Raw genomic sequence first — 12,760 nt, 5'->3', positions numbered from 1 at the left:
GCATTGGCAGCCAGCAAAAGACAACTCCAGTGGAATATGAGCCATCCTCCTGACAGCAAGTCAAAGCAGGGCTAATGCAAGGAACAGTGCATGGACTTGGCAAAGTGCCCTGCAGACTGATGGACCAACCAGGGTGATTTCAAACCAAGAGGGAGCTTCCTTTCAGAGTCAGCTCCTTGTTAAAAATGCTCTCCAACCAGTCCCTTTTATTCTAAACTGAAAGGATGTGGCTTATGAGTAGTTTTGGTAGGAAGAAACAAAATCAGCTTGCTTTTGACAACAAGGAATAGAAAGAGATGATTGCTCTCTTTATTCATGCAGAGTCAAGAAACATTTAATATGAAGATTTAAGCCTATTTGGATGAACAGATTTATGGTCAGAAAGATTTATTAGCTGTGGAGGGATTTATTTTTTTACAATACATAGAGAGAAAATACCCATGTTACAAGGAAAGCAAACTAAGTATTTCCATTGTCAACTTTTTTTATATTATATAATTTATCTACAAAAAAAAAGAAAAAAAGAAAAAAAAGAAAAGCTAGATTACTACCAAACGTTAGATTTTCTGTGCATTTTATAACTACACAAATACTCCCATCTATCTCTCCTAGAATTATGCTTTTACTTTCCAAGTCTCCAAGTAGTTCATATGATAAACTGTATTGGCTTCCTTTCCAAAGTAAAGGGTTCCTGCCCTTTCTCTAAATTACGTGGATTTAGGACACAAACTGGCTGTGATTCTTATTCTCTGGTGACAGGCCTGAGTTCTGCATCTTGCAATTCATTGGCTTTTAAAATAAGCACTTTCTCCTGTTCAAAAGAGGAAAATTAACACTTTAAATGGAAAATGCAACATCTGTAGTGTTGGAAGATCCTGGCTAAAGGTCCTGAAAATCATCAGAGTTCATAGCAATAACTGCTGATAGGTTAAACCTGATAGCTTGCACATTTTCTCCAATTTACTGTCTGTCAGACATAAGAACATAAATTCTTTCCTTCTTAATTGCAATCACAGTTTCCATAAGTTTTGAAATGAAATGTGATTCCATCCATAGCAGCAGAGAAATGCTACAGTAGGAAAACACAGGAAATGTGTTAGAGTGTTCATTGAACAGCATTCTCTGTAATACAAACACATGTTTCTAGAGCTTTTTTCTATCCAAATTTGCTACATATATTTGAACTTCAGGAGTTTATGCCCAGAAGTTGCAGTATAAAGTGTGGGGTTTCATCTCTGGCGAACAGAGATGGGCAAAGAAGTCTGCTCGTATAAGAAGGCACTTAACCTAAAGTAGCCCTGAATTTAACTGACAACTTCTGCCAGCCTAAGGCATGGTCTGCGCCGAAGCTTTGCTGGTGTTGCCAAGTTGTTTATCTTAACTGATGTAACTATATTGACAAGAATCGGGATGTAGGCACATAAAGTTGTACCAGCAAGAAATAGTCCATTTTATTCAGTGAAATAATGTAAATTACACTCGTGGAAGTAGTCGTTTTGTTTTTGTAAGTCTTAGTTGGGAGCATTTGGCATTTATAGGATAATGGCATAGCTCAGTAGAAGAAACGAGGAAAAGATGCCTTTTTACAATTAAGGACATTCTTGCTCATAAACCTAGGCAGCTACTGGTATTAATAGAGCACTTGGTAGAGATAACTTGATTAAAAGTCACATTTACTATCCATGTGACCTGCATAGGGTAAGTGTTAAATGGGGTTAAAACAACTCCATTAAATTAGCTTCACTGAGCTAAGGTTTGGGCACATTTCCAAAATGCCAAAAACTACCGTTTGATCACTGTAGTTTATTGTCACAGCTTATTTGCTATGCCTCTAATAGGACATTTATTTGTTTACCCAAACTCCGTTTACTGCCTTTCTGTTCCTCTTCTTCCTTCTTTGGGTGAGGCCTTCACAGCCTGATACCACAATATGATCATGGTGGATACACGATTCCTTGCCCTTGGGAATTGCAGTCAGATTATTTCAACTTCAACTAGTCCTCAGCTAACAGAGATTCAGACTCACTCTTATGTCAGCAGGGGGTAAAAAAGAAAGTATTTTAAATAAGAAAATTATTTGTGCTTACCATTGGTTTTCATAATGTTTACTTGCAGATGCTTTCAACTTTTACTTTTCATTAAAAAGCTTAACTCTGAGTGCTAAGGCTACCAATTAAGAGTTTTAAATAAAACATGAAAAGACCAGAAGTATCTTACCACCAAGATTTGCTTCAAATTAGAAAGAAGTGCTTGTTTAAAAAAAAAAAAAAAAAAAAAAAAAAAAAAAAGCCCTAATCAAGAAAGGATTTTATTTCCTCACTTTTCCTTCTTTTGCTTTCATGCACATTTAATTCTTCAACCTCCTTTTCCCTTTCTGTTATCCTTTCCACCTTTCCATTATCCATCTTCTTGTGTATTTTCCACAAATTCTTTCTCCCCGTTTCTTACCCATGTACTGCATTAGATCACCTTTCGCTTCCTTGAGACTTGGATAGTCTCCTCATTTATTTCCATGGTTCAGAGTGCAGAGCCAGGAAAATGCCAAGTGTCATTAAAATTAGAGAGTACATTAAAATTAGCACATATAGGAGCACATGGCCAGATCTAGAAAAAGATGCCTACTTAGGCTTGTGCCTCCCCATTCACATTTTCGCCAAGTAACTAAATAAGATGCCTAAGTAGGGTTGTGGAGATTGGCTTTTGTGTCCTCAGCAGCAAAATAATCCACCAATTTAGAAGCCCCTAAATAGCATTTAAGACCATGTAACACCTAAAAATAATCAAGGAATTACAGAAACACACAGAAAAGACCAGTAAGATCAGTATGTCCAACTGCTAACCCATCCCTACCGTTTTCATTGTCATGTCCCTCAGTGCCATGTCTCCATGGTTCCTGAGCACCTTGAGGGATGGCGACTCTACCACCTCCCTGGGCAGCCTGTGCCAGTGTATCACTGCTGTTCTAGAGAATTTTTTTTTTCCAGATATACAATCTATCTAATGAAAAGGAAAAAGAACTGCTCTAAGTAGTCTCCAAGCCAAAATTTGAACTAGAAACCTTAGTGGCAATTATGTGCGTGCACTGCTTAAATATACATTTAATAATGTGGGCACTTTAACACTCTTTTTATCTTCAATTAAATATTAAATGAAGTATTTCTGGAGTACGTAAACATTTTATTCATCTGTCCTTGGTATCTAAATACTTTATACCTTTATACTTCATACCACCGTGATGGAGGAGCCAGATTGAGTAAACACTTAGATGAAGCTACTCAGGCAACAAATGTACCTAATAAGACAAAGAATACGAAGACCTACGGTTGTGTCCACACCAAAGCTTGGATTTTAGTTCAACAAGCTAAGCTTAGGTTGGAAGGATTCTGTACAAAGATCCATTGTAAGGCTACAACTAACAGGAACCGCACAGCAAAGCCCTGCCTTCCTGGATGCCAAAAGGGAAACTCCCACTGAGCAGTAGCAGAACAGAGCTCATGATGGGGGCCTTGAAAGAGCCAAGCAGGAGATGGCCTAAGGAGGATTTGCCAGCTGAGATTCACTGTGCCAACTGTACTGTTACACGGCTGGCAGTACAGCTTCCTATTGCAGGAAAGTGTATGTCTTTCAAAATATTGTAGGCTGTCTACTGTCATTAAGAACAATCAGTTAACTACTGCATGCTTCTAAAGCAACTTGCCAACAGTTTACCAAAAACCTGGTTCTGGTGACTGAAATATTTTGTTTTCTGAGTCAGATTCAAAGAAAACAGTAGTATGTATGGATAAGTTTCCTAATGTGCATTACTTGCAGGAACAATAAATAGACTTTGGGGGCTTGAATTTTAGTGGAGCTGGCAAATCAAGGCTGTGTTTCTTCGAGGAATTATTTGAGAGATTTTATTGTATTGGATTTTGTTTTTAAACCATGAACTGTTTTACTGGGCTTTTGCTGTTGGTTGGTCGATTGTTTTGGTGGTTTTTTTTGTGTGTTTGTTTTTTGGAAAGGTGACAGTGCGCAGCAGTTGCAAGCTGATAAGTTGGAAATGTGAGATTTTCATTTCTTTTGAACAAAGGCTTCCCAAAAGCACAGGTGGGAGAAGTCCCTGAGTTTCTTACACACTGTCTTGCTGTTTTGCAGGCCAGCACTGGGTTAGCGGGGCAGAACGTGCACTTGCATGAAGCCCGGGAAAGGTTTGGGTGCTAAGCCTGTTGGTTAATCCGTTTGTTTGTTTCCCTGGAGTGCTTCCATCGTTGCATGAAGGGTTTTTACAATTTGCCCCAACGCCTCTGCTCTACTTGCGGACGGACGATGTTTCCAGCCTGGGGATGGAAATCTGCATCCCCTCGGGGCAGGGTGGGGGCTGCAGCCGCTTTCTCGGCTCAGCTCAGGGTTTTGGGGCTCTCCTCTCGCCCCAGGAGAACGACCCTTGCTGGGCTAAGCAGAGCAGGATGAAAAGCTTTTCCTCTCCTATAGCCTCCGCGGCTGAGTAAGGATTGCAACTTCGGATCGCATCCGCGCAAATTAGAAAGTACCTCAGCAAACAGCAGCGGTTTTGCGTTTGAAATGAATGCGAGGGGTATAAAAAAAGAGAGAAAGAAAGAAAGAAAAAAGGCATTTTCACACCCACCCCTCGCCCTCTCCCTTTCACGCATCCGCACCCATGATCTCATGCCGCCGAAGGCATGGCACGGGATTACGGGAGGCTGGGAGCGGCAGCGTGTGGCTCTCACACCCTGTTGTGCCCAGGTGCGGTACTGCAGGGGCTGCGCTGCTCCGCGCGGTATCGCCCCGCAAGGCAGCGGGGGCTGAGGCGGCCCCTCCCGCTGCGGTGGGGGCGAGGCGGCGGCGAGCCCCGCAGCCGGGGATGGGGGGAGATCGACAATGGGGACGTTTCCTAACCCGGCTGATAGCGGCGGGCGGCAGTAAGGCAGGGAAATGAAATAAAATAAACCAAAACACTACAACCTCCCCTCCATCCCCCCACAACCCCCCCCCCCCCCCCCCCCCCCCCCCCCCCCCTTCCGAGCCGAAACTCTTTGTTAGGCGCCATGTGTGTCATTAGCGGAGAATCAAAGCCGCTGCTCGAAAAGACAGAGGTACCGTCTGATGGGTGAAGTTTAGGTCAATTTAAAGACCCGAAATCGTTCTTTCTGAGAAGAAAGCGGGCTTTTGAGACGTTGCCACAGGGGAGCTCTCCTCGTTCCGCGGGGCGGCCGTCCGCCCGTGTTGTGTCCGCACCGCCCGAGCCGCCTTCTGGCAGCTCCGGAGCGGAGCGCGATTGTGTGGGAGCTGAACTCAGCCTCCCTCCTTAACATAGGCTCGTCCTCTGCATTGCATCCAGGCTTCAGTGATTTGCTGTTTGGAGACTGCAGATTTGCATAGCCCTGCTCTTCGCGAGCGTGGTTATTTCTTTTTCTTTTTTTTTTTTTTTTTCCAGCTTCTTTCATAAGGGTGCACTATTCTCCCTGAAAACGTCCTCGGGTATTACTGTCAGTAGTCAGAGAGCCGAGCTTGCCGGAGCAGCCCGCTCATTGTCTGGGTGCGAGTGTGCGTGTGTGTGTGCGTGTGTGTGAGAGCGGGTGTGCGTGTGCACGCCGCTCCGAGGTGCTCAGCAGTTCAGAGATGAATGGAAGGAAGAGCAGCAGTTTGATTTTTCTCCGCTTTCCCAGCGCCGGCTGATGGAGTGGCATCCCCTTTTTTCTTCCTGAGCAGAAATGTGGCACCGTTGGTTACCCCGCGGATTTCTGAGGATGGGGGAACGCTTAGCGCTCTCGTAAACCTTTGCAACTGTGGAGTGTTGTTAATGAGCGGCGGCCCCGGGAAAGCTGAAACTAGCGATTGCCTGAGCGCGGGGCTATTCCTCTCTTCCACCTCTTTGCCAAGGCTCTCACCTGCCTGGATTCTTCGCCTCTGACTATGTCTCGGATTGTTTTGGGTAGAAGAAGACCAGGAGAAAAGGATCCCCGGCAGCTTTCCCACAGGGAAGAGATGGCTCGCCTGGTGCCGTGAGCCGACGGCCCCGGCTGCGTGTGTGCGAGCGCTCCCGCCCAAAGTTTGCCTCCTTCGCCGCGGCTGCCGCTCCCCCCGAGGCCGCCGCGCACCGAGGATGGGGGGGTTGCTCAGGGGCAGCCCCGAGCCGGGCCCCGCCGGCGGCAGCGGCGGCAGCGCTGGGGGCCGCCTGGCGCTGCTCTGGATAGTCCCGCTCACGCTCAGCGGCCTCCTTGGGGTGGCGTGGGGAGCCTCCAGCCTGGGCGCTCACCACATTCACCATTTCCACGGCAGCAGCAAACATCATTCAGTGCCTATCGCTATCTACAGGTCACCGGCTTCCTTGCGAGGCGGACACGGTGGGTTCGGACACGCCGCTCGGTTTCTTGTGGGGCGGGGTGGGCGCCCGGGCTGTGCCCGTCCCGCTGCTCCCGTCGAGGAGCCGGCGCTGGGACTTCCCCCGGGGACCGCGGTGTCCCCACGCTGCTCCCCGGGACCCTCTCCGCCGCGGGGCATCCGCAGCCGCTGCCCCTAGCCAGGAGAGCCCCGGCCCTCGCCCCCCGGTGCCCCCCGCCCCAGCCGGGGGTGCCAGACGAGCGGGGCGGGCGGGGCTGTGTCCTGAGGAGAGGGGCAGGGCAGGGCCGGGCCGGGCGCTCAGGGACCCGGCGGGGAGCGAGGGGCGGGGGGGGAGTCCGTGCGCTGCTGAAAGCGCTGTGAGGATCGAGTCCTTCCCATTCGTTACCTTGGTGGAAAGTCGATGAACTAAGGCAGAGGTCAGCTAATTATGCAGGGGATCGGGAAATAAGCTGTTCATTGCCCGCTGTCGTGGTCCGGAGAGGGACGGAGATTAAAAAAAAAAAAAAAAAATCCTTTATGGTGTAAATGCTCAAGAATTACAGTCCTATGACACTTAGTTTCTGAAGTGATGGGAAGCTGCTTCGGTGTCCTTTAAACAGCGCTGTTACAGTTTTTCTTTTTGCATATCTACTTAGACGAACATATACATAAATGTATGTGAAATAGACATGAGTATGCTCAGCGTTGCTTTAAAAGAAAGCTAAGCACCAGACTGTGTTTCAGGGATTTAAAACCAAAGCCTCCCTTTGTCTCCGAGGGAGGGGAAAAAAAGATAAAGAAAAACCCATGTTGGCTTCTGATTAGGTTATACAGCTTCATTCCTCTTCATTTTCTCATCTCGCCTTGCTTCATTTGCACGATCATGCGATGTCATTTACTAGATTTGCAAAGTGAAAACCGGATCTCCTGCTTAACCTTTGCATCTCTGGGCGAGGTGACCCAGTTGTGGGCACGAAGTAGTTAGGATTCAATGGGTTGGGTTGGTGTTTTTTGTTTTTTTTTTGTTTTTTTTTTCTCCAGTGATTAACAGTGCCAACGTTGGAAGATGTGATTGCATTGTTCACCTGAATATTTCTTTTGTGTGCCAAAGACCCCTCAGTGGTAAACTGCCAAAGAGGCAGAATGTACAGAAATGACTCTTTGGGAGCATCTTGTTAATTAAAAAAGAAGTTAGGTGGCTGGGCTAATTCAAAAGAGAGAGGGACAGAAATTCAGGCCACCACTCTCCGCTGTAGTGTGTTCAGGCAGCACAAGACTGAGAATGCTGCATGCTTTGTACTGGATGTTCTTAAAGAGGAAAATTAGAGATGTATGTGTGCACAAACACATATATATTTACTGTTTTTTGGAGTTCTGTACATCTGGGGATATCATTTTGTGGCTTGCTGGTAATTTGAGGGGAGGCTAAAACAATGAGGGGAAAAGAAATGTAATCATATAAGTACCAGCCATAATTCTGTGGAATGTATTTTAAAATCCTACCTTCTGCCAATTTTTAAAAACGTTACCTTGACCTAGTCAGAGGATAATGGTGCAGAAAGGCAACTCTTGGAGGAAATGAGTCTTGTTAAGGGAAATGAAAGATGAAGTGGTGGAGCTGACATGTAGGGACTTCATAGGGAAGCCCAGGAGCCTCTCCAGAAGTTAAGTAGCTGATTTTACAAAATGAAAGATGTTACATGTCATAAGAAGGTATTTCGGAGCCTTTACCTGATAACTCTAAGTGTCCTTGATTTTCCGTGCTTATCAGAAGCTCTACAATTGGGTGGCATTTTAAAACATCTAATTCCTTCCATTATTAATTCTAAAGAGAGGTGTTCCCGTTTTCTTCTATGAGCTTGGCAGGAACATTTGTCTTTATGGCTGAGCAGGGTTGGATGCAGCTCCTGTGGAGTCCATCGCCACATTTCTGAGCATCAGTCGGAGAGCACTGAGTGAAGGGCTGCTTATTCCTCACCCTGACATCAGAGGGCACTTCTGCAGAGTCTCAGCCCATGCAGGTTTAGCATGAGCTTGTATCCTGACTTGTATCCTTCAGCACCCCTGGCTTCAGCATGAGCTCCATTCAGCATTAGCTTCATTCAGTTTGAAGTTTTTCCATTCCAGTCTAACACGAATGCACATAAAGGTTGCAGTCTTTGCCGTGACCTCCTGCCTGCCTTTTTGTTGCTTTGCCAGTTTTCTGCAGTGTGGTACCTATTACAGGTTGCAAAGGTCTTCTAGGGTAGGTCAATTAGTCAATCCCCTGAAAACATCACACTCTAATGTTACCAGTTGGAGGTGTTGAAAGAAGGAGAAACGATCACTTTTCCCAGCCATTCAATAAATGTCACCACAGTGCTCAGACATCCACACCTTCCTCCTCTACCCCTGGCACCAGCTAGCACTACCACCCCCATCTGCTCAGCTTTGCTTTGCTTTTCTATTCTTTCCACTTTCCTTCAGCCAACCCTCTTCTAGCTAATAGTATAAGCAAAGCCAGAAGCCTGGTGTGGCTGGATTTTTGCCATTTCTTTTGACAAACCAAACCACAATCTTGCTGCTAACACTCTCTTCAGGTAAATTTGCTGGGGATTTGCTTAGTAGCATGAACTCATGTGGTTTTAGCTGTCAGTGTTGTGCCTCAGAGAGACAGACAGGATACTAACCAAGCAATTAGCTCATCCTGTTACATAAAAAGTAGTTCACCACATAGGTTTTTTTAATATTTAAAAGTAAAAATTTAACATCTTTCAAGTAGGTTTTTTTTTGCTGCTGTGTTTTTTTTGGTTATTTTGCTTAGCCTTCTGACTCTCATTAAACTTGGAAAGGTGACAGATGGCTGAAGGAATCAAGAGTTTAAGCACAGGAATAAATAGGAAAATGACTCTCTCTGTGTTGTGGCAATATGCAGAGAAATGCAGAGAAGTAAGAAAAAGAATAACATTCACAAATGTAAGTCCTGGGCTGCTCAGTTCTTACCTGCAGCACGCAGGGCATTTGGTGACCTATGTTCCTGTCTCCTTGCTTTGTTTAAGAGGAAGGTTATTGCTTTTGTTGTAGCTTATGTGGAGTGAAAATTGCACGTTGAATGAGGAAAAACGTTTAAGTATTTAGCTGTACAGGTGGCTGGCGTCATCCTCATTCACCTTCCTTCCTGCAAATGCCTCTTTGGTCTCTAGTCAGTTGGGCCTTTTGTTGTCCCCCAACTCCTTGTCCAGTCACCAAATGACAAGTATGAATGGCCATTTATTCTGGCTGTTTCTTCTCTCTGTGTCTCAGGTTGTTGTGCAGGTGGTTTTCTGATGAATGTAAGTTGATTCTATTTATTTATATATATATATATATATATATATTTGCCAGAGCAGGAGCCAGGAGGTGACTAATGAAATGTGCATGTCAGTTTGTGCTTGTGCTTGGAAAGAAAAGGCAAAAATGAGGAGGGAATAGGATCTGTGTGCTCACAGCAGAACAGCTACAGATGAGTTATATGCATAGGGGCGGTGCATCAAAGGGCCTGGGTTAACATGGGGCCACAGCAGGTCTGACATAGTGAGATCTATGGCCAAGATGTAGGCCACTGGCTTAGGAGGAGTGGGGGGAGTCCAAAGTGGAAGGGATAACGTACTGGGGGCAGTTGTTAATAAAGTAGGAGTTTGGTGCTGGGATGCATTTGGGACCTTTGTGGTGGAAAGATTTTAAGCAGCTGAGCAGAGGAAGTGAAGAAGTGTTTCAACAGCAAAGTTCCTGAGCAGGAGGAAGGGTTTGTAGAAAATGCGGGCTTAGGAAAAAAGAGTTAGCTGTGGGGTTTCAGAGGTGACAGCTGATGCTGAGCACAGGAATTGTGTGTTACCATTGCACATATCCTCACTAAGTGTTTTCTACCCAGAACCTGATGAGAAAGCAAGAATAAGCACACAGACCTCCCACTTCTCAGCTAAGCCGCTTTCTTCCACTCTCTGCTTTGTCACTGCTGCTGAAGTTGGTGTGCACTACATACATCCAAACTGTGTCCACTTAGAGTCACTTCTGTAACAGAGTCACCAGCCCAGCCTTACTGACATGTCAGATTGTGAGCTGGATCAGGCAGCCCTTGTTCAGTGAAGATGCTCATTGAACTCCCCAGGAGCTTTCAGTAAGAATAGCAGAGTCAGAATTGCAACACTGCAGTAAAGTCATTTGAGCTACTCTAATGAAGAACACAATCAAAGCAACTTTGAAAAATCTGCCTAGGAAGTATAGGTAGCATTTTATCTGTGTAAGACAATGGTAAGGAAAGACTTACTAACAGGAAAATATCTTTTTATAGCCTTTTTATTTTTTTTCATAGACTGGAATTGCTATGTCTGCCTGTAATTATAATAAAACAAATATTTTAAGGATGAGTGTAAATGAAATGTCATTTCCCAGTTAGAATATGCTTATCATGTTGCAGAAAAGGGTTATGTTTTGATTAAGACACCAAATGTAAATGTTTCCAGATGTTCAAGCATTGTTGCACAACGTAGTATTAGAGGTAGAAGTGAAAAAGTCTCATCACTGTGTTTTAATTGCTTTTTAAAAAGAGATCTTTCTCTTCATGTTTTGGGTTTTTTTTCTTCTTTAAAATGTGCTTCTATATCACAAGCTTCTTATTTTATATCTTCTTTTCATTCACGAGTTTCCAAATACCTCCTGGTTCTCCTACTCTGAATACTTCTTATACATAACTGAGGCATTTCCATATTTTAAGACTGTAAAGCATAGCAGCTTTCTCCACATCTTTAAATTACATAAATTTTATATCTCCTTTCAAAATTTCCAATATACCCCTATCAGTTATTATCCTCATCAGCTGCCGAAGTATTAACATCAGTTGGAATAAAATGAATAACAAAGCAATTTCAGTCAGCATAGTGGTTAATTGGCAGTGCAGTTAGATATGCAAAATAGGAAGTGTGGTTTCTATATTATTATTTCTGTCAGTATGGCTTGTCAAAGAGGCATACAGTCTTGAGCAGTATTGCAGACAGTCTGGAGCACTATAATCAAAAGTGGAATGCTGCTCATGGATTTCTGATAAGCATCTTTATACAAGCCCTGCTGCCTTCGTACATGCAGAGCTATTGATTGACTGGGGTGCCTTTACAAGAGCTAAACAAATAACAACACTGTTGTCACTTATCAGTAATGCCACTTTTGCCACAGCCTGTGGTAACCATGTTTTTCCAGATTTAAGCATGTTTCATTGTCTTTTAATCAAATACTGTTTGAAATAAGTTATCAGAAGAAATTAATTTAGCATTCAGTAGAGTGTACTTCCCACTGTTTCTAATTTTCAAAGATGGATTTTCACTGATAGCTAGAAGTTTTCTTGGCTTGAAGGGAGATTTCTGTCTCTTCATTTCAATCTGAGGACAACTCTCTAGACTGAACTCTAACTGTCTGAACTCAGTGCCCAGCATGACTAAGGACAAGCAATTCTGAATTCATAATATCTTGTCAGTTTTCTCACACAGAGGATCATTACAGTGTCTAACCATAGGATGCTTGATCATTTTATTTTCAACAGAACCCATAGGTCAGTTTATTGGAGCCCATTTTGCTGTCTTTTCCTAGGTCAAAGCTTGCAATAGCCCGTAACCTCTTCAGACAACCAACATGACATTTCTGACCTCCTTCCTCTCTTTTTCCAATATCAGTTAATTTATCTCCTTGTTATTAAGTTTAATGTCCTCAGGTCTGCCACAGTATCTGTAGCAATGTTTTTCTAAGCTAACAACTTCCATTCAAGTTTGTAAATACAGTGTAGGCAGAGCTGATAGATCTTGCTGTGATAATAAGTTGACTTGTGAATGTAGCTGTGATTATAAGTGGAATGAAACAATCTGATTTGATGAAGGAAGTGTATTATAAATAACGGCACAGCTTTGTAAAGTTAGAAGCAACTGACATAAAGAAGAGAGGCCATCTATTTATCACTCAGACATTTCTTTTTCTTTCCTAATAGCAATATGGATGGCAGAAAGTGATCTGCCTTCCTCTTTCTCATAGTTTTATATATACGTTTGTGTTCAAGCATGTGCACTACACACACATATATCACATTTTCTTTTAATGAGAAAATTATCTCTAGTGTTAAGATGAAAAACAAAAATGTCTGTAACAATTGGAATTGTTGAAAAACACTCAGTGACAGTATTAATTAACCATAAATGTAATTGGTCAGAACATCATAATCAGTTATTTTCTCCCTCCTTAGTTTACAGGGAAAAATAAGCCTGTTAAAATAAACTGAGAAAGAGAAGTAATGCAGCTGTGAAGCTGGGATAAGCTGGTAGGAAAATGCCATACATAGGAGCAGTCACTGTCTCTGCTATGGACCTATCATCAGTGAATCACCACAGAAAACTGCAGTTCTGTATTTTCATAAGCACTAAATTGGCCAAATAGCCTG

The 12,760-nt window shown here is 43.7% G+C and overlaps 1 protein-coding gene across 24 annotated transcripts in view; it reads left to right on the top strand.

Annotated features, from left to right (window-relative positions):
- Nucleotides 1–12,760, top strand: part of NRXN1 (neurexin 1) — a gene marked incomplete at both ends in the record, with an annotated part of 632,844 nt that overhangs the window by 368,042 nt on the left and 252,042 nt on the right. For 3 of the 24 annotated variants that reach the window (XM_079550652.1, XM_079550651.1, XM_079550650.1), the window contains one exon: nucleotides 6,107–6,347. The exons of the other annotated variants lie outside the window; for them this stretch is intronic. In XM_079550652.1, coding sequence (XP_079406778.1) covers nucleotides 6,107–6,347 — 241 coding nt within the window. Of the gene's footprint in view, nucleotides 1–6,106; nucleotides 6,348–12,760 lie in introns of those variants that run through there. 24 annotated transcript variants of the gene reach the window in all.

Source organism: Tetrao urogallus (genome assembly GCF_951394365.1).
Source record: "Tetrao urogallus genome assembly, chromosome: 2".
Lineage (NCBI taxonomy): Eukaryota > Metazoa > Chordata > Aves > Galliformes > Phasianidae > Tetrao > Tetrao urogallus.
Note: the sequence above shows the minus strand (reverse complement) of the source record. Positions and strands in the feature narration are given on the sequence as shown.